General features: G+C 44.3%; 1 protein-coding gene across 1 annotated transcript in view; it reads right to left on the reverse strand.

The window, feature by feature from the left end:
* Positions 1–20,294, reverse strand: part of LOC120848657 — a 28,197-nt gene extending 7,903 nt beyond the window's left edge. Inside the window, exons 1-3 of the mRNA XM_040220672.3 lie at positions 20,125–20,294; positions 3,564–3,750; positions 1,610–1,852 (exon numbers count right to left, since the gene is read on the reverse strand). Coding sequence (XP_040076606.1) covers positions 1,610–1,852; positions 3,564–3,723 — 403 coding nt within the window. The 5' untranslated portion in view covers positions 3,724–3,750; positions 20,125–20,294. The remainder of the gene's footprint in view (positions 1–1,609; positions 1,853–3,563; positions 3,751–20,124) is intronic.
* Between the last annotated feature and the right edge of the window lie 350 nt (positions 20,295–20,644).

The following is a 20,644-nucleotide window of genomic DNA, read 5'->3' on the forward strand; positions in this document are numbered from 1 at the left end:
CCGTGAATGGTAAGAAGCGTTGTCCATGACGATAACGCTTCCTGTCGGCAGTTTGTCGAGGACACCGTCGAACCACTTCTCGAAGCGGGCGCCATCCATTTCCTCGTGGTAATCACCGGTCTTTTGTCCACGGAACTCGTCCAGGCAGCCGTCAACGAAGCCTTCATCGCTGCCGATGTGGGTGACAATAAGACGCTGGCCCTTCCCCGATGGCTGCTTGAGGCCAGTCGAGAGACCACGCGTGAAGGCGTCATGAGACGAGGCCACTGTCGTGTCTACCCACACCCTTGAGACAGTGTGCCCTACCGTCACCTACGTCTCGTCCAAGTAGAAGATCTTCCGACCATCTTGTCGGTGACGTGCGATCTCATGCAGGTACTTCTGCTACCAGGCAACTATGTCCTCTCGTTCAATCAACCGGGAGTTTCGTTCCCTCTTGTCATGCTCGAATCCGATGTCGTGGAGAAGGCGACGCACAGTCCAAGCCTTCAACGAGGGAAGTTCAGTGCTCGCGCAGAATTCGGCCGTTATCTTCTTGACCGTGGGGACCTCGTTTCGTCGAAAGAAACGGTGGACGCACGATCTCAGCACGCACAACGTGAACTCGCCGTACCTGACTTTGCGCCGCCTCTTGCCTTCACTTGCTGGGCGCTTCTGAGAAGGTGTCACAACTTGTCCCTCGGTTTCTTTTGCCTGCTTCCTAATCTCAAGGACGGTGCGTACACCAACGCCAAGCAGTTTGCTGACTCTGATGCAGAACTCCTCCACAGTGAGGCCGGGCTGGCCGGACTTGACGGGCGGTTCGTGTTGCACCTGAACGTACGCGTTCATTATCAGCTGCCGTGCAACTCGGTTGAGGACAACGCTGCTCTTATGCTTCTTGTAGAGGCACCTTGGCGTAGGCGGCGAGGCTGCACCAGACTCTCTTGAAGAAGAAGAATCGGAGGAATCGCATTCCGCTGTCTCGACGTTGGGATTCATAACGGAAAAGGATGACTTCGGCATTGTCGAAACGCGAATCGCAGGAACTTTCAAAACCCGAAACGCAGGATTTTTTTAACAAACGCAGCAAATACACGGAATGTACCTAATTCGAGTAGGAAGGTTATGAAGCTAAAACCAACAACCATATATGCATTACTTATAAAAGTTACAATTTTCGTTGCACTGAAGCCGTCTTTTTACGTCAACCTTCTGGAGCGAGTAATTTGCCTCGGCTAGGTGGCGCAAGCTGCTGCCTGCTACAAGGTCTGTCTGTAGTCAATATCCATCCATTGAAGCAGAAGGGACATTTTCAGCGAACTATTTTCTCGACCGCGGAGGCGTCTAAAGCGGGCGCATCACGCTTAGTGGGGAGGGGCTTCTACTACCTTCTTAACTTGTAACCGACTATAGCTGTCAAGGTTCCTAGACGGGCATTACAAGCGAGGCGTTAGCGACATCCACCAGGTGCTCTTTGCGAATCGTTTAATTCGTTTTAAAATTCCTTTTCGAGACTTTTTCAACAAGATATTGGTATGTTCGATATGATACTGCTGTGCCGAAATTTCGTTGTAGTATCCCTTTTTTTTTTCTTTTTTTTTTCTTTTCTTTCTTTCTTTTTTCTCACCTGGAGGAAGCCACTCTACGTTATCCAGGGGTCCGTGGAGGCACGTAGTGTACAGACCGCCATGGCCATTGTGGATATCAGCGACGTGGCGTGCTATGCTTGCCCACGCTTCCACGAGCAGGTCCCCATTGCCCCTGCTTGCTGCGGCGCACCAATGCGTATGGTTTGCAGCTGCCTGGACCCAGTCATGAAGTGCGCTGAACCCGGGGGCCTTGCTTGCCGCTGTGATAGCCTTCTTTATACCTGGAGTGAAATACACAACTCAATGATGTGATAGGTCTAGGTCGTTTTGGAGCAGCAAAAAGAACTTTTAGTGCATGATTGCACACTTCATTTTCATTTATAACGCTGCAAATATTACTAAGATTCATGTGTTGACATATCCAACTAGGCAGTGTCTACTTTGCCTTCTCACTAATGTGCAACCTTTTGTTATCATTGATTGCACAGCAGGATGATTTCCTCAAACACAAAACTAGCTGCTTAGTTGCGTATAGAAGCACCAGACGCAGTAACAAGGTGACTGATGACGGACAGCACAAACTGCGGTGAATGGTTATTTTAGGTACGGAATCCAAGTGAAATAATGTTAGAAGTTCTAGAGGTTGTGTAAAACTAAAATTTTTAATTCAGAAAAAAAAAAACCTTATTTGATTGTGAAATTACAATTTATTTTATATCTAGAACTAAAATTATTTAATGGGCTGATTAATTAAACATAGCAAACAAAAAAACAAAAGTCCCTGTCTTCTTTGTAAAATGCTCTTGTGCTACTTTTCGTTTATTATATCTAGAACTTCATAACAATTGGCTTGTAAACAATTCATACACCTCCATAAAACAGTTCTGCCTAACTTGTTGTGGTTCTTCCCAAGCTTTCATTCATTACTCCTGCTAATTTAGTTATAACTTGCTCATTCCTATGTAAAACTTATGACTAAACCAAAAAGTTGGCATAAAATACACCTAAAGAAGAGTCCATATAAAATTTTTCTGCAATAGAGAGCTATACTTGACAAGTCTAGAATTGGAAGAAAGGTACCGCCAGGATATCACAGTCAGTCGATCATATATAGAAGTCGCAGTTTTATTTAAAAAAACGGTCCCGTCTTGCTTTGGAGGAATGCTTTGCCCTTAGCAGAAAGGTGCGCTGCAGCAAAGCAACACACGCAAAATAACGATGTCAACTCTGTGGTTGCCGCTTCACAGCAGTACACCAATTTTTGGTGAGAATGCACTCAACGAAGCTAACTAACCTGCCAGAACAGAACACAAACATAAGAATTATTGAGGAACTTCAGTACTGCGAGGGCTTGATGCAAAATCAGATCAAATAGTGTGTTTTTCACGCGATAATCTAAAGTTCTAAAAACTCACGTTCTTATAGCAGCAATGGGCCAATTTGCAAGGCCTCAGATATTATATTTTCAGCATTACTTTTTGAAGTCAAGTTTGGGCGCAACGTTGGCACGAATTCCTTACATTTTGGTAAAATGCAGCAAGATGTAGCAGGTTACGCACTTTGGCGCAGTTTGGCCCAAATAGCGCAGCAATCACATCACTGTTCACTACAAAATGGTGCCTATTGATGGAGGCCAACTGATCCCCTTCAAACAATAGCAAAAACGTGAGCACAACCAAGACTACATCGAAGTGCGACCCTATGGTTCAATGGGACTTGTAGCCAGCAACCACGCTTGGGGATATAAAACTCGTACAACTTTTGCTCATGCAGCTTCTTGTCGTATTTGAAACAAGTGTTTCAATCGCTCAGTAAGCAGGCAGTATTCCCAAATGTGCCCGTTCTTTCTTTATCAACCACCGTTGGCTGGCATGTCCAAACAAGCTGCAGTGACAACAAACTCCTAGTCATCGCTGATTCCGACTTTCCGTCAGATAAGGTGCTTTCGGGGTTTCCTTTTGATTATGCTAAGAAAATGAATATTAAACTTACTTTTCGATACGTGCCACACATCAAAGTAGTGAAGAACTTCAGGCTCCACCTCCCTCATGTGCTTCGCTATTGAGCGGTGTCGGTCAGTTGTCAAAGAGCGCACCTTGATGTCCTTGGTCTTCAGGAATTCCAGACAGCGAATAAGTCCCTGCTTCTCCATCTGGACACTGGCCCGTACTTCCTCACACTGCATAAGGTACACAAATGCCCGAATTCTACCCTGAATCATGTCTTCTCAAACTAGATACCCAAAAACTTAATGGTTCCAGAAACTTCCACGTTTTCTTGTCATGCCGTTTAAAATATGAGACTGTAGTGCAGAAAAGGAAAAACTTTTAGTCGAAGTGACAAACCTGTGTCTGTTACTTCGGCTAAAAGTTTTTCCTTTTCTGTAGCATATAGTATCAGGTGTTGCTACATGATTAGCTACCACCAGCTTGCCTGTACACTCAGTCTTTACATTTTCTTGGTTGTTCCAGCCTCCAAGTATACACTCTAAAAAAAAAGGGAGTAGTACTTCCTCCCTTAAAGGAGGAACTCGCGTGTCCCTTCCCTATTGGAAAAACGTACAAGGAACAAACCTGCTGCTTGTACAGTCCTGGTATGACACCACCATAATTTATTGTTATTATACATGCAGCTAGTTTGGTTTTGCGTTCTCCATAACTGGAGATGCCGGCACCGCTATGGCTCCGGGTCTGTCTATACTGGCAGCCGGTTTGCTCGCCGATATGACTCGGTATGGCTGGTATGATTTTGCGTCCGATGACGTAGGCGACCGCCATCTTTCCAACGAAACGCCTATACCACAAAACCACCGGTATAACTAAACCATACATGCAGAAAGACGACCGCCATCTTCCAACTAAAACGTCCATCGTTTACCACCGGTATCGTTACATACATCATACATGACGAAAAATAACATAAGCCGCGTTTACATGAATGCGACTTAGTCGCATTGAATCCAGTTGCCGCATTCAATATGCGGTCATGTAAACGGCATAATGCGCAAAGCGCATCGCATTAAAGTCGCTAGACAGAGGTGGATCGAGATGGCGAGTGCGCATTCATTCAGCCCATGTAAACGAAGATCGCATCGCATTTTGGAACGGGGAGGATTATCGGAAGGCGCTCGCTGCGGGAGCGAGTGAACAGCTGAGAACATGGTGGCGGCCAACCTCGTCGGCGGCGCGGAGAGCGGTCCCGGAATTTTTTTCCCGAGAACAAACGCAAGCTTTTATTGGGATCATAAGTAAGCGGAATTTAGCGGAGCTGCTCGGTGACGGCGGCCCCGTCCAAACCTTTGCGAAGTACGACTTGCGCGTCCGAAGGGGTCACAACGGCTTCGGTGCAAGCACGCATGACACCGAGAGCTCCGATCACTGTAGAGCACTGCATGGTTGCGCAGAACGAGCAGCTCCTACCTCGCTGCCGTTCCTGGCTGCGCAAGAGCCTCTCGGACTCGGGGTCTGGTCGCGATCGGCGAGGTCTGGCGCGGCGAAACGTGGAGGCTTCCTCAAAGCGTGCACACACACGTCGCCTCTCGTTCAGAGTGGACCGGCGGCCCGGACTGGAGTCCTAAACGCCTTGGTTTTGATGCTTCTTCCGTCTCCTAACTTCTTCCACAGCACCGAAGACAGCGGGCGCGATCTTTACGTTCACTGAATGCGTCGAAAGGCCTCCACGTGCGATGCACCGGAAAACGTGGTGCGGCTGGTGCCGGAACGGAACTGACGGAACTGCATAACTTCGAGCTTTGAGTCAACGTGCACGGCAACAAACCGATCGTGACACTAAGCCGCGGATACCGCATCGCCGGTCGACAGGGGCAAATGGCCCGTTGCTCGTATCGTGGGCCGTGACTCGTACTCGGCCAACTCGGCGTCTTTTCGTGGCCCCTCGCGTCGTCGCAACCAGCCGCAAACATACCAGCCCGCGACCGTGGCCGATGTCGGAGAAAAGCGAAACCGAAACGTAAAGCTTCCGCCCAGTGGCTTCCGCTGCCGCGCCTTTTCTAACTTCCCGGCCAGTCCCGGTTTACACACTTCCGGTCGTCGCGGAGATGGCGACGCAGCCAGACGTAGCGCTTTTGGCGCTGGCTCCTTCTGCGTTTTACGGGACAGATGTTTTACGGTCCGTTTCTACTGCGTCTCTGGCTCTCAACTCGACGACGCCTCTCATGGTTCAACCAGGCGTGGTCAGCCGGGGTCAGCACAGCGCGGCCGGCTCAACTCGTCCGATCGCCGGACCGCAGGCGACTTCCGATTTCGGCCGTTAGGCCTAGGATCCGAAGGATTCTGTTTCCGTGAAGCGGTAAGCGAATCTCGTCCCGTTTTCGTTCTACTTTTAAATTACGTTAGGTGCGCTACAGTGTAAGCATGCGTGCCAAGTGTTCGTGACAATTTTGAACTAGAATAATTGTGCTTCATTGCGGTTTGTCATTTACGAAAAAGTAAATCGAGCAATGAACGAGGAGCCATGCTTGAAAACGATGTATGTACGATGTTAACTTCTACCTGGGCGGCTTAAAAAAAAGTCAAGACTGGTTACGGTTGGATGCGAGGCTGGTCCCAATGCAATGGTAACCACTTAGAGCACCTTTCTAAACAGCATGTAAGCAATATAGCGATCAACGAGACGAGCGACGACGAGAAGCTACAAGTGCCGGCGCCGAGCGACGAAGATTTCTCACTCTCGCTGCTTGCGCCGCTCGGTTCTTGGGCTTCTAGAAAACGTCGCTCATCACCTTGATCGCTCGCACCAATCGCTTTCATAATGTGTGTCTCGTCGCGCAGCTGACTACCGTGTTTATTCAAATATATGTCGACCTTTTTTTTTTTCTTTTCTTTATTTATTTATTTTTTTTTTTTCGGAAATCGCGACTAAAGAATTTCGACCTACATTCGCGACCAAATTTTGCGACCGTACCGGAGGCATGAAGCTATCGAGTCACCGAGCCGGCGTTGCCGTAGAGCTGCGCCGCTTCTTGTTTCCAAAGGCTTTTGTTAAACAACCGAAAACAACAGCGGTGGCCGATGCCGCTATCGCGCGCACCTCTTGGGGCATTGGATTTCGCCATCGCACCTCTAGCGTTCCCCTTGCTGGGCAATGGGGAAGGAGAGGAACGCGATGCGCCATGCACTTTGTCCTCCATCCTCGCAAACGCGCACAAAAAAAAAAAAAAAAAAAAAAAAAAAAAGATGTTATTTTTGTTAGTTGCTTGAGGCGGCTCGGCTCGCGTGTTGCTCATGGCGACACGGCGGCTTTGTTTGCGTCTTTGTAGTTTGTCTTCCGTCGCTTCGCACCTTCTTTCGTTTCTTGTCGTCATTTTACAACGGTGTCAGTGAAGTATTGTGGCGGATTTGCGAGGATGTCTACCAAGCTGTGAAGTGATGTAAATAAAGGTTTCTTTCTTTTGCCCAAAATTTCCCCTGTTCTTAAAAATAAAAAAAAAAAGTCGACCTATATTTGAATTTTTATTTTTTATTCTCGGTGGGTCCAACAAATAGAGTTCGACCTATTTTCGAGTAAATACGGTAACTTTAATTTTTATTTTGGGTTACGTCGGACGTAACTCGAATGCTTGACAGTTACGTTGGGCGTAACTTTAATTTTTATTTCGGGTTCCGTCGGACGTAACGTTAGACACTGCGTTACACTTAAGAAAAATAGGGGCTGATGGTTCATCATATAAACCAACCATTTGTGTTTAATTAAAGTGAATCACTGGCCTAAAAAAAATACTGCTGTCCTATAGGAATGTAGCGCTTCAGATAAATTTGTTAATTTTTGCTTTTAGTCTCTGCCCCACCAGATACAACATCTGGCCTAAAGCAGTGTTCCGGATCTCCTTCCAAGACCTCAGGCGGGTCGTCATTCAATCCAGGAGGCGGCGGCGTCTCATGGGCGTGTTGCTGGTGCTTCTTACTGGATGGTGCTACCGAGGGAAAAGTGGTCGTGCTTGGGAAAGGCAAGTATGGCCGCCGTAAGTATAGATATTGTTTTTACCTTTGCTCGAACCCACCTTTAAGAAATGCACAGTTCGCATGTGTGCATCTCTCAATGCTTCTACAGTCGGCTGTTAATATTTGGAGTGCTCCAACTCTGTCAGCGCTAGTTTCTCTAGATTATGCAAATGGGATGCAACACTAAACCACATATGCTCTCGCAACAAACAGTGCTCTGCTGAAGCACGCACTGTGGAATCTACTCTGGCTTTATAATGCAGCACAAAATAGTTGACGCCAAATATAGCTACTTTTGTGACTCCGTTTTACCAAAAGCTCTGCCGAAATAAACTTGCCACCTTATAGGTAGTGCAAAAGAACCTCGCGTGCCTAACCTGGAGAAGGGCATTTTTTTCATAGGTCAATTTTTTCTTAAACCAATACCTTCAGCCTCCTTGAAATGTTAACATCATGTGACACTCAGAAGAACAGTAAACCCCTTAATGTTGGCGAACCTTTAATTTTCGCGGCCTTTAATTTTGCGGAATTCAGTGACTGCGATTATGTCCTCTGTGACCGATTCGAGAAGAAATAGGGGCCACCAAGATAAGGGGGTTTTACTGTCCATCGGAGGAGAGAGGAAGTCACCTTTGTTTGTATGCAAGAGTAAAACCAACAACAACAATCATGGTGCCGACACTTTGTGAGCCTATCTGTGTCTATTGAATGATATCAATTTTGTTTTTGTTCGTTAAAAATTGTTGCCTGTCCACTGTGGGATGTCGTCTTCAACACGAGCAGTGGTTTTCCTCTGAAGCAAACAGCATGGACGCGTGCCGCAGCACAACATAGTTTATTTGCAGGTGGTACCGCAGTTTGAAGGATGGTTCGCACAATATGGGGGAATCGCAATTCAATGTTCTACCTCGGGTGTAGACAAGATTTGCTCATTCTAAATCATTTTGTCTACAAATCGGGAACTTGCAACGAATGTACCCGCATGGTTGGAAGGGCCAGACAAGCCTTGCGAGCGCTTCGTTTTCTAGCCTCTCAGTCCTGAACCTACTCACGCACCACATGTGTAGATGTTCCGGTACGTGGGAGCACTTATTTGGAAAATGGTGAATGGCAACTGTTGTTATCTTTAAGGTGGACTGCATATTTGCAGTACTTTTCCTCACTTAAAAATATGTCTTACTAAAAATATGTAGTATAGCCGATGACAAAAAGAGAATGGCTGGGCGTCCTCCAGCACATGCTTGTGCTTTTCACCCCGCTTTAGACAGATGTGCTCGCTCCAGGCTCATCAGGCGCTGAAACGTCATCGAAGGTAGCAGACGGGCTGGAGGTCGAACAACGGAGACTTCTCCCTGCCTTTCACATGGTGTCAGTGAGCATGTACTTCTATACTCTAACTTAGGTTAACCTGCACAGAGCTGAGTAGAATAGGCTTGGCAAGTGCCCTTATTGCATATGCATTTGTACAGCTGAGGCACTTTCTAAATCAAGAACATTGTGTACCTTACCTTCAAGAACACATCATTTTGGGGGTGCAAAAGGAATTCTAAGGCATATTTTTGTTTGTATTGTCCTATTACGCATCGACTCCTTCAACTTAATGCGGAGTCGACCCAGCCTCTTGAAAAATTTAATGCTTGCCAGGTAATTGTTTTGCATTTAGTTGATATATCAGTATTCAGTTAGGTATCCCAAGTCATTAGTCGTTGAGGTGGAGTCTCTCTGTAAGTCAGTCATGTTTAACCGTCATAGAAATGCTTGTCAAATAATGGCACTGTCGAGGACATGTATTCAGCTCGAACAATCGCTGGGCACAAGCTGGTCGTGTGGTTACAGGCAGCAAACATCCCGGTTGGAACGTCCTATTTCGCAATGTAGCTGCAGACTAAATGAGGGCCCCACTCATAAACGTCTATACTTTTAGTCTCTTTAAGCTGGACCACTTTTGAAACTACAAGCCTTTGCAGCAAAAACAGCATGACGCATGATTATAAGCTCGACGTACCATGGCGTCCAACTAGAAGGTCACATGGCTTGCTTTGTGCACTGAATTTGCAAGGATGGCTTGAAGCTTCTGTCGTGGTTAACTTTAAGCTGAGATAGTTTAAAATAATGCTCTCAGTTTTTAGTGTTGCCCGGCATGGTTAACAAGTTGGTGATATAGCGCTGCATTGAAAAGTCTGTGCATTCATGACTGTATCACCTTATGAATGCAAGCTACCTATTAAACTCTTCGTTTTTCAGAGAAATGAAATGCACTTTGCTTCCAATTGCACCCGCTTCTGTAACTTCATGGTATGAAGCACCTTATGGCTGCAAGCTCTGACCGATCTTGTTCTGTGGTCTGCGCAGGCCCATATGAGGGAGTCACTCCGAGAGCCTCACCAGAGTTTCCTGCCCGTGGTCGTTCTAAATGTTTTTGTTGTAGGTATGCATCCTTTCTGTCTTTCCCTTAATTGTACTCAAACGTCTTCTTTTCACTGTCGCCGATTTGCCTCAAAATTGGTTAAGCACACAAATGCACGCTGTACAACTGTATTGTACATATTTTTTCCAAGGTGACTTTTCTTTGCCAAAGTTAGATTTTTTTATGAAGGTTAGTCTTTTTTGTTTTTATTTTCAAATTTATGTGAGTTTCCATGGGCAACACTAAAACGTTATGCCAGAAGCAAGGACAAGTTCACTGCTCTAATTTGTTCTCAACTGATTGCAAGAAATTTCGTTAATGTTGGAAACCTCCTTCCAGCGCTTGCTTTGCAGCATAAAAAAAAATTATACATAGGACATCTCTGTTTCTTAAACTGCTTGCTCATTCTGCAGGTCTGCCTGCCATAGATGTCGTGCTACTGGAGAGCAGGCGAATTCGATTGCTGGTTTTGCCATTGCTTTTTTTTAGACGTTGTCTTAGTAGTTCTTGTAAATTTTGAGATTTTCCTAAAAAGCAAGCCGGGAAGAATATTTAGTTTAGTTAGGAAGCTGAAAATAATGATTTAGTACCCCTTTGTCACTAAAATAGATACTGTGTGCCGCTGTTAGTGTCAAGCCGAGATCCACGCTTTTTTGGCATTTTGATCAGAGTGGTACCCATTCTTATTCGTTAGCCTCTTGGTGTGCCAACTAAACTCTTTGTATACAGACACCTGCCCTCTGCTGGTACACTCTACCCTCATGTTCAGCGAGTGTATGAACCGGAGTTGTATCCACAGTCGACACTCGCTGAGCACGAGGGTAGGAAAATCTTTCCATTGCAGCAGAGCCATATATGGGGAGAGTCTGGCAGTCTATGATTTCGCTGCCGTAACGTCTCCCTTCCGAGTGAGCTGATCAGCCCGCGGCACAGAGCAAGAGGCGTGAGCGCATGCGCGTGAACTCTAGGCTGCTCCCAGCTGAGCGGGGAGGGCCGCCATTTTCATTCATTCGCCCGGCATGGGATCGATATTCAAATTTCGGTTCTTTCCTTTTATTTGGCAGGCTCTGGCAATAAAATGATATAGTGTTATTCCTCGGTGGCTTAAAAACCCAAAGAAAGAAGTTCCTCCATGTTTGAACGCACTTTTATTTAGGCAAAAAAAATAAATAAGCCCGTAGCAGACGACACGTAGCCTCAACAGTGCTCCGTGCAGACAGCTTTGCGTCAAAATGGTGGTCGTCTCCTCTTTGTTTCCCTGCTGCCTTCTCTCTCCCTCCTTCGGCGTTCTCCTCCCTTTCCTCCTCTCCGGCGCCTTCGTTGCCACACCCGCTGGCTAAACTCTCCCACTATACGGCTTTGCATTGCAGTAGTAGTTTTATTTGTAGTCTTTACAGTTGAATGTGAATATTTGACAGAAGTCTCAGGTTGGGGCGAAAGGGGGTTAAATGAATGCATTTGATCATTCACCTAAATTCGGTACCCATCATTTTAACGCCTACGTAGCTTTGTCCTGGGGGGTGACTATGACTAAAATAAGAGGATCTATGTGCTGATCACGAAAGAATATGCTAGCCATTCTAATGTAGCTCTGCCAAGTACTTGATTGTGATTTGTTTTTATTTTCAGCTACTTGGGTGCCTCAAGATCTGGAGATCCTAGTGGCCACAAGCTTGGACTCAATCTTTTTCTGTGGTCTGGGCAGGACCATGGGGGAGGTAATCCCAGCAACAAGAGCATCGCAGTATCTCCCTGGCTGTGACTTTCGGTCTGCGTCACGACAGGGGAGTCCTCGTGCCACCAGGTGTTAGGTATGCCACTTGAAATGAGCATTTTTCTTACCTATTAATAGAACAGCAAAAGCACTACTAAGCCTAAAATGAAAAAAAAAACATATTCAAATCTTGGGTTGGATGAAATTCCAATTACAAAAAGGAGTCTGCAGACATGATTAACATGTGAACTTCAAGCCCGCGGATGTAGGTTCGACGGTGTCACAGAAATAACTTCCCGCAGATCGCCTTGCTCGTGCTATACCCAAACAAATTCTTAAAATAATCATTGTGTTTCGTTGGTGTCATCAATCTTATGTCCCTACCACACTCACCAGTCGGGACATGTGAAATATAAAAAAACAGGAACTTGCACATTGTCAGCTCTGCAAAGATTTATATAGTAAACAGAGCATAGCACGTTCAGCTTAAGAAAAAAATTCAGTGCAGGCCTATATTCATGGTTCACATATGTGTAATTGCTCTTTATAATGAAGTGAAAACTGCTTAAGTTGTGGCCCACTACAGGCTTTCTATTAGTGTTAAAAAGTAGGGCTGGGCAATTGATCGATTAACCTACCGATTAATCGATTAATGCTTTAATCGCGATTAAATTTTTTAACTGGTTAATCGGTAAAATTTAGACGAACCAAAGAACTCAAAATTAAACACTTCCATAACGCAGACGTGGACGAGTACGCCTGTACGAAGGGCGAACTTTAGGTCAAATTTTAGAATAAGGTAAACTGTATAGAGGCGATATATTTTCAGCATCATATTTAGGGCAGAGGTTACGCCAGTCCCCGGCCATTTCAATGTCGCTCGAGTGTCTGTTTAGCGCAGTAGAGACTATTGTGAACAATGAAAGGAAGTCGCTCTTTTTAGAGAATATCAACGAACATCTTTGCCTCACGCGGCAAACGTAATATTTTGTGAAAGATCTCTGATAGTGATCTTGATTAATTCATAATCCACGTTGTACATTGCACCGTTTATCATAGATTCAGCAAAAAAAAAATACTTTTTTTTAATATTTTGCAATGAAATAAACGAGACCGATTAATCGATTAATTAATCGATTAAAGGGTGACGATTAATCGGGTTAAAACTTTTAATCGACGCCCAGCCCTATTAAAAAGTGCGGTAGAAAATATGATTGCGCTTGGAAGACGGGGACATAGGAAGGACAGACACAACAGAGCGCTAACTTTCAACTGATTTAATTCAAGAACCTCAGCGTAGAAACGGACTGTGTCACCGCACCACATCTCAACCAATCCGTGGCCCTGCCACGGACCGCAAGTACGCCAAATCCTTATCCGCCAAGTCAATTGACGCCACACTGACACAACTTGTGCCGGATCTATTTATAGTGTCAGCCTCCATAATCTCGCTAACAGTCATATCTTTGTGCCTCTCAAGAACAATAGACGAAACAAATAATGGTTTGCACCCGCAGTCATGACAGTGACACGACAGATCATGACTGCGAGTGCAAACCATTATTTGCTCAGTCTACTGTTCTTGCTAGGCACAAAGATATGACTGTTAGAGAGATTATGGAGGCTGATGCTATAAAGAGTTCCGGCACGTGTTGTGTCAGTGTGGCGTTAATTGACTTGGCGGATAAGGAGTTGGCGTACTTGCGGTCCGTGGCAGGGCCACGGATTGGTTGAGATGTGGTGCGGTGACGCAGTGTGTTTCTACGCCGAGGTTCTTGAATTAAATCAGTTGAAAGTTAGCACTCTGTGGTGTCTGTCCTTCCTATGTCCCCGTCTTCAAAGCACAATCATGTTTTCTAACGTACCGTACCAACTTGCCCAACAATCAGCACTTGCTAAAAAGTGCTATTGTGTTTTAAGCAGCTCGCACCAAATATTTTCTTGAAATACATAGGTTCATGGAAATTATTATGTAGATGTTGGCAGACAGTCATGGTGAGGCCAATCTTTAATGCCAAGTGGTCCACTTATTCAGAGTTAATTGAGTTTGTAAATATTGTAGGTCGCAAATTAAATTTTTATGGTACGCAATGGGCACAATCATCCGTAATGACTAGCTCTACCTAGGGGAACTTCATACGTTTACTACGGCAAGATGGTTTCGAAAAACAAAGTATTTAGTTTATTCAACTCCTGCACTAACCTTGTCTTTAGAAACTTTTTATATTCTTTGCGATGCTGAGATAAGATTCTGGAAATAGTTTTTCTAGAACTACTCTAGATATTCCAGTTCATCATTTTTCTCGCAAAGCATTCGAGAGAGCCAAACCCTGTAATGTACGGAGGGAACTCACAGAATGATGCGACTGACAGTTTGGAACATTCGGCACTGTAACAGTAATAATGACATGTCACTTATGTAATGTTCATTATCGCAGATCAAACTGCTTTTTCCGTCTACACTCATTTTCAGTAGACTTATTCAGCGAACTCCCACCTGAGACTGCAGCGCTGGGTTCTGCAAAGTAATTTGAATGAATATAGATGCAACAGGTTTCTTTGAGCGTGCGTCTAACACATATTCTTCATATTGAATCTGCTAACTGTATTCATGTCCATGTCCATAATTCCACATTCCAGCTTATTTTTATTTTGACATCTGAGTTTTCTTCAGTACTTTTCTCAACATCTGTGCTTGCTGAGCCGTACTCAAGTCCATACATCTTGTCTTTCGCTATTACATTAATATATAAAACTGTTGATGCCGAGTGAGAATTCAAGGTACCGAATCTGTCGTGCGAGCTAAATAAGAACCAATAAAAAGCTCTACAAAGGAAAGTATGGGCATTAGAATAGCACATGCCATGCTAAAAAAAAAAATACAAATTCTTGTTAGGTATGCGAGGATGACAGTGCTGTGCTGTTTCTGATGTGTCACAAAAAAAAAATCAGTGCCATACAGTGTTCCTTATGGAAGTACAAACTGTTGAATTCGAAGCCCAGAAGTTCTATTCAAGAATGTTCCTCAATACAAATGTATTTAGAGATCTGAGCCACTGACTCATACATGACTATGTGGCAAACATTAATTTTCATGTGGATTATAGTTTACAAGGTCTAGTCTGCATTGATTTATTGCATTCATGCTGAAACTGGGAGGGTTTCTCTGGGTATGAATAAAGAGATAAACATTTCTTGAAATCAAAACATTTGAGAACGGACAAAAGGAAGGATCTGAGAACGGTATCTTAGATTCTCTTCTTTTTCTTACAGTATCTCTAATGTTCACTTTATTTCACCTGATGCATTTAGTTTTTAGCGCAGCTCTTAGCACCCGTTTCCGCGTTTCGCGGCGTCGCTGTCGGCATAACCACCCTGCTAAACTTGGCAGGAAATTGAATTAATGTTCTGGTCATGTGACGTTAATATTTCCGCTAAGTCTAGCTGAGAAACTGAATTTTTTTTATGGCTGACGTGACACGGTCATGCGACGTCATTTTCCCTGCTACTTTTAGCGGAAAAACTGCATTTGTGTTGAGGTCATGTGACATCAATTTCTGCGCTAAATTTAGTGGGAAACTTAACCAGCTAAATTTAGTGGGGAAATTTTCCCGCTAAATTCAGGGAAGTTTCCTGCTAAATGGGAGGGAGCAGAAGAGGAGGAGGGGAGGGGGAGGAGGGGCATACCTTCCCATCCTCCTCTTCAAGATTTGTGCTCTAATTTCACGTTACAGAGAATTGTAAACGTCTCATATTTCATCTCATGTTTATTCAACTTTTATATTGCAGGTGCGCTCGCAGCACAAATCTGGGTTGTGCTGATCCTCTACGCACAAGTTAGGAACTCCTGAGTGGCAAGAGTGGGAGTTTGGTCTGACAGCTCAAGGGACACCATTGTTCAGTATTGAATTTTTAATAATCTTCTTTTAAGCAAAGTTAAGCCTTGCTGCATGCAGTTCTTGTAAAAATAAATACCTGCAACCAAATTTACCAGGTCACGACATTTCGCCTCTGCTCTTAGTGGTCCTGGTGAGCCTCGGATAAGAGCTTACTGGTGTGCAAACACCATGCTTGTTTGAAACCACTCACTGATGTAGAGACTCGCTGACATCCAGCATTCCAATGAAACGCTGGATGTCCGCAAGTCTTTCTTGAACAATGCAAGCGGGGAAGGAACCATACAATCGTATCGTATTGGGGGACATTCTACAGAGTTTTTTTTCTATGTTTTACAGATTTTTTTTAAAAAAGCCGTAAAAGCTACATTTACGCGGTCTGTGCACGTGAGTTATATGGCCAGGGCGGCATAGTATAAAAGGCTAATTTGTAATGATCCGTCGGCTTATTACAGAGATGTGCCAGACTTCTTTCAGAAAACTAGATGGAGGTTCATTCTAGCGTAGTTTTATCCCGCGAATCTGAATATCCCGTTCGTTTTCCTCAAAGATATAACTAAACGTGAGAAAACACAAAAAACATCCCACCAACAGTGACATCGTAAGAAGACCTTTCGGCCGCCAAGCGTGTGTCGCTTATGGGCCGCGCGTCCAATCGCAAGTTTTCTAGGTATATTCTCCGGCACTGGCACCAGTCGTGACACATTTTTCTGCCCTTTTAAAAAATAGCATGTGCGTGCATAGCTTTGATAGGCGCTGAAGATGCGTGAACAAAGATTTTGAAAGCTGCTGTTGTGACGTCGCTCTCTAGGGAGGTGCTTTCACAGCGCTTTAAAAATGACTATGCAGCCTTGATTAATTAAATTAGCAAATAATTTTGATATTTGAGATTCTGGAGGTCGAATGAAGAAGATTTAAAAGTGTTTTCTCAAATACAAAACTGCTTCAGCCTCTCTCTAAGTATAGTATGTTCGTGAAATTTTTGATCAGTGAAAATAGACCCATGGTTCCAATTAGAAACCTGCTAAGCATCATCAAAACACACTAAATCAATTTTCTTTGTAAAGATATAAGACGAGTAGCATTTTATGGCGTTATAAAAAAATGGTCAATTTGGACGCATTTCCAGACTTCGGTTTCTTACCAGAGCGCATCTTTGCACCTGCGGTCCAGCTGCCCGGTGACCGCAGTGCGAAGCCGCCCCCTCGCCTCCCTCGTAGGATGAAGGGAAGCAAGGCGCATGTGTGTTGCGTGTCTATGCCCCTGGGGAACAGGACCGTGGGCGCAGAGATGAGCTCTGATAAGAAACTGAAACCTAGAAACTCGTCCAAATAAAGCTTTTTACAGAATGCATAAAACGCTACCCCTGAATTATATCCTTCTAAAAAAACTTGATTTTGTGGTTTTCAATGACTCAGCAACTTTCTAATTGAAACCATATTTTCATTTTCACTAATTAAAAAGTTGATTAACAAATTGTATTTAATTATCTGACTGATCGTTACGACTAGGTCCCTATACTACATACGCCTGGCCGTATAACTCGCCTGCACAAACCGCATTAATATAGCTTTCACGACCTTTCTAAACATATATGTAAAGCTTAAAACTAAATCGCCCTGTACAACAGTGAAAAGGCGAAACCAACACGCTGGAGCCATATGGCTCCACCATGCTGGTATCGCCTTTTTGCTGGTATAGGATGTCCCATATTACGTTATGCATGTATGGTTCCGTCCGCCTACATGGTTCCGCCTATATCCACTACGCTGGTATAGGATGTCCCATAATACGACACGCTTGTATGGTTCCGCCCACCTGTATCGTTCCGCCTTATTCCACTATACTGGAGCCGCCTTTTTCGCTTGTATAGGATGTCCCATATTACGGTTACGCTTGTATGAGCCTTTTCCGTCATCTTTCCATCATCGAGATTTTCCAACAGGGAATTATATTGCTCTGTAAAGGGAGGAAATTTGCTCCTACAAAACGGGGAGGATATTTGCTCCCCTAAGAAGGGAGGAAAATTGCCACCTTTTTTCTCTCAATGGAGGAAACTTCCTCCCCTCGTGTAAGTGATATAGCTTTCAACAGATGGCGCTCAAAACGGAAAAAAAAAGGTCGGAGAGGCGTTTTTTTTTTTTTTTAGGCTTTGCCGACTTTTGAACGCTGCATTGTAGAGATGCACATACATTACTGAACATACAGAATACACGGACACACATAGATCAACCACGCACACAACAGCAACAACGCAGCAACACCGGGCCCCCTCGTCTCTCTACGTATGCCAAGTTCGCACTAGCTCTATATATGGCAGTCTTATTTTTGAATTCGACTTTTTCGGTGACTGCTATCATTTGGCACATAAACGCGGAAAGGTGGAGTAAATATTACTCTTACTTAATACATCTTATGAATTGTCTTGTGGAATAGCCCCCATCTCTTAATTCAACACCCCGAGCAAAGCAAATGTAGATCATTAGGCTAATTAACTAAAAGTCAATAATTTTCTTCTCAATAAGTTTGATGAATTATCTTGACAATGCAGTGCTGAAATGCAGTACACTGTGCTAAACATCGCAATCAAGCTATTGCTAGATTGCGGTGTTCAGTGCCAGTGTAATTATTTTCAGTTTTGGTGGGGTAATTAATCATTTTAAATGTTGCGCAAGTTCAACGGATTTTCAAACAAACAAGATTACTGATTTTAACAAGACTTCTTGAAACAGCAGAGAAGATATCTTGGTTCATGCTTTGGCACCGGTGTTACAGATATTTAGAATTGTTTTAATTTACTAATCTGGAGCGTTTTTCCTATAAAAAGTAAGTGCCGGGCGTGATAAAGGCCCACGAACCATGACTTAAGTATCCTCAGCAGGCAACTAAAATAAGACTGTCTTTGCTGATATAATGCAACCGCTTGAAAACATCACATTGCCCGAGTCAGAAAGTTAAAAAGCCCGTGTTGAGAGTTTTAATATATCGTTTAGTCACTCCCGCAACTCCATACGCAATCCGTTATGGCTTCCGCTATATATACCGTAGCGGAGCCGCGTTTTCGTGTTCTAGTAGAGCGTTTGCAGCCCGGTGCAGAATATAGCGTTCCGAAAGCTAACGCAACGCTCTTTCCTTCCTGTTGTCTCTTCCTTACGTAACGTATTTGCGCTGTTTAAGTCAAGATGTCTATCCAACTCGCCCAGCAACTCATTTCGGTATAACGCAACGGAACTCTTTCGGACACTAAACCTAAAATAGAGGTTTGTAAAGCAATTGTTAGTAATCTTCTATTCATGTCTCTATCTAAATAGTATTTAAATTTATTATCGAGTGCTTATGTTCATGTTTGCTTCCTTTATAAGTACGTCCAGTACGTTTGCGACGAGTTTGAGATCCAGGTTGTTGACGCCGGGTTAGCTGCGCTCGTTTTGCGACACAAAAGGGATCGCGTAATAATAGACTAAGTCAGCCGAATAAAAATAAAAAAAACGTAAAAAACGGAGTTTTTCTTTTATTTTTTTTAGTGCGAGTTTTGACATGTAGCAGGAGATGGGGGCGCAGCGCAAACTAAAAAGAAGCAGCGGTGAACCGTGGGCTCTGTCGAATCATGCATTTCTTCAAGCCCGCGGATCTGCCCTCCGCCCCCACTTTGCCCCGCAACGAGAATGGAATGTCTGTACTACCCTTTCTTCCAAGTGGACTCTTCCCGAATGCATAGTTGACCTTGCTTTCCGGATCCGTTGCCTCGTCCCTTCCCCGAATCGTCATTGCAGTGTCGTTTCTTGTGCGGGGATATGGTCTTTGAAAAACGCGTGTTCCCGCAAGCCGGTCGTTTTCTGATGTGGACGGACTACAGCGTGTGTCGGACGGAGTCGCTCGCCGCAACGCAGTGCTCGTATGCTGTTCTGTTTTATACAGAACTGAAATAAACGCCTCACGGATTACCTTTCGCTGTATAGTACGTACGCTTTATTTCAAGAGTATACGTTTCTCGCGGAGGTGACGGCAACCAAGCTACCAAGCGCTCAAGTTGCCGTCACCGCCATTAAACATGTCTGCGGTGGCAGCGGCGGTTCGACCGCCGCTGCCGCCACGAATATAGAGGAGGAATTTTCGTCCCTTTTTCAAGCGCCACTAGGTCGCGCTGCATGTGGATCGGTGAAAGGGAGGAACAAGGGCAGTTTCCTCCCTTCCGTTGGCGACAGGGAGGAACATCGTTGTTTTCCTCCCTTTCTCCTCCCGTTTTTTTTAGAGTGTAGCTTTTCTTCCAATCTAGCAGTTATTTCAGTAGATCTGAACCAGACGTAAATACAGAGCCATGAAGTGCTCCCTAGTTTGGGCACTATTTACCAAGTTCGCAGGCTTTTGCATCACTTTATTCTATCACTTCTGAGACTGTGGAGTGGGTTCCTTGGCTGTTAGCTACATATGCTTAGCGCCTTATAATTCTGACAGGGGAAACAGGGGTTGTAACTCCTGGCATAAACTATATTTGAAATAACATGTTTCGGTCGTATTGCATGCCACAAGTATTAACATTGACTTCTATGACATCACAATCATCATTATCTCTTACCTCACCAACCTGAACTTGTTCACAGTGCAAGATCTTGTTGATTTGAGGAGCATAAACGGAGTAAGTCAGGTACTTTGCGGAAAAGCCTGGGGAGTCGCATCTTCCATCTCCGCTCAAGTCGACAGGACTGTCTTTTAGCTGCTCCAACAGCTCATCCTGGTGCTTTGTCCATACCTAATCATGAAGATAAGCACAGCACATCTGTTGCACAATTATGCTATAACAAGCAATATTACAATTTTTCAATTTATTGGGATAGTAAATGGCATCGACAGTAAAGTGGAGATACAGCCAAGTAGGTTCATGAATCATCAAGGTAAATACAGTGCATCGAAGGATAAAGACAGAAAGAAGATCACAGGACGAGTCCTGAACAAATGGCTGAATTTGTATTGAAAAACGGCTTAAGCAAAAAGCCAACAGAGAAGCTAAATAACCTGCCCGAGGTGACGTCTGTGTTCACATGTGTAAACAAATGTTTAAAGAATGGTTCTATAAACAAACTGATTTCATTGAAATC

This window comes from Ixodes scapularis, unplaced genomic scaffold (genome assembly GCF_016920785.2).
Source record: "Ixodes scapularis isolate PalLabHiFi unplaced genomic scaffold, ASM1692078v2 PGA_scaffold2__306_contigs__length_199485367, whole genome shotgun sequence".
In the NCBI taxonomy this organism is placed as follows: domain Eukaryota; kingdom Metazoa; phylum Arthropoda; class Arachnida; order Ixodida; family Ixodidae; genus Ixodes; species Ixodes scapularis.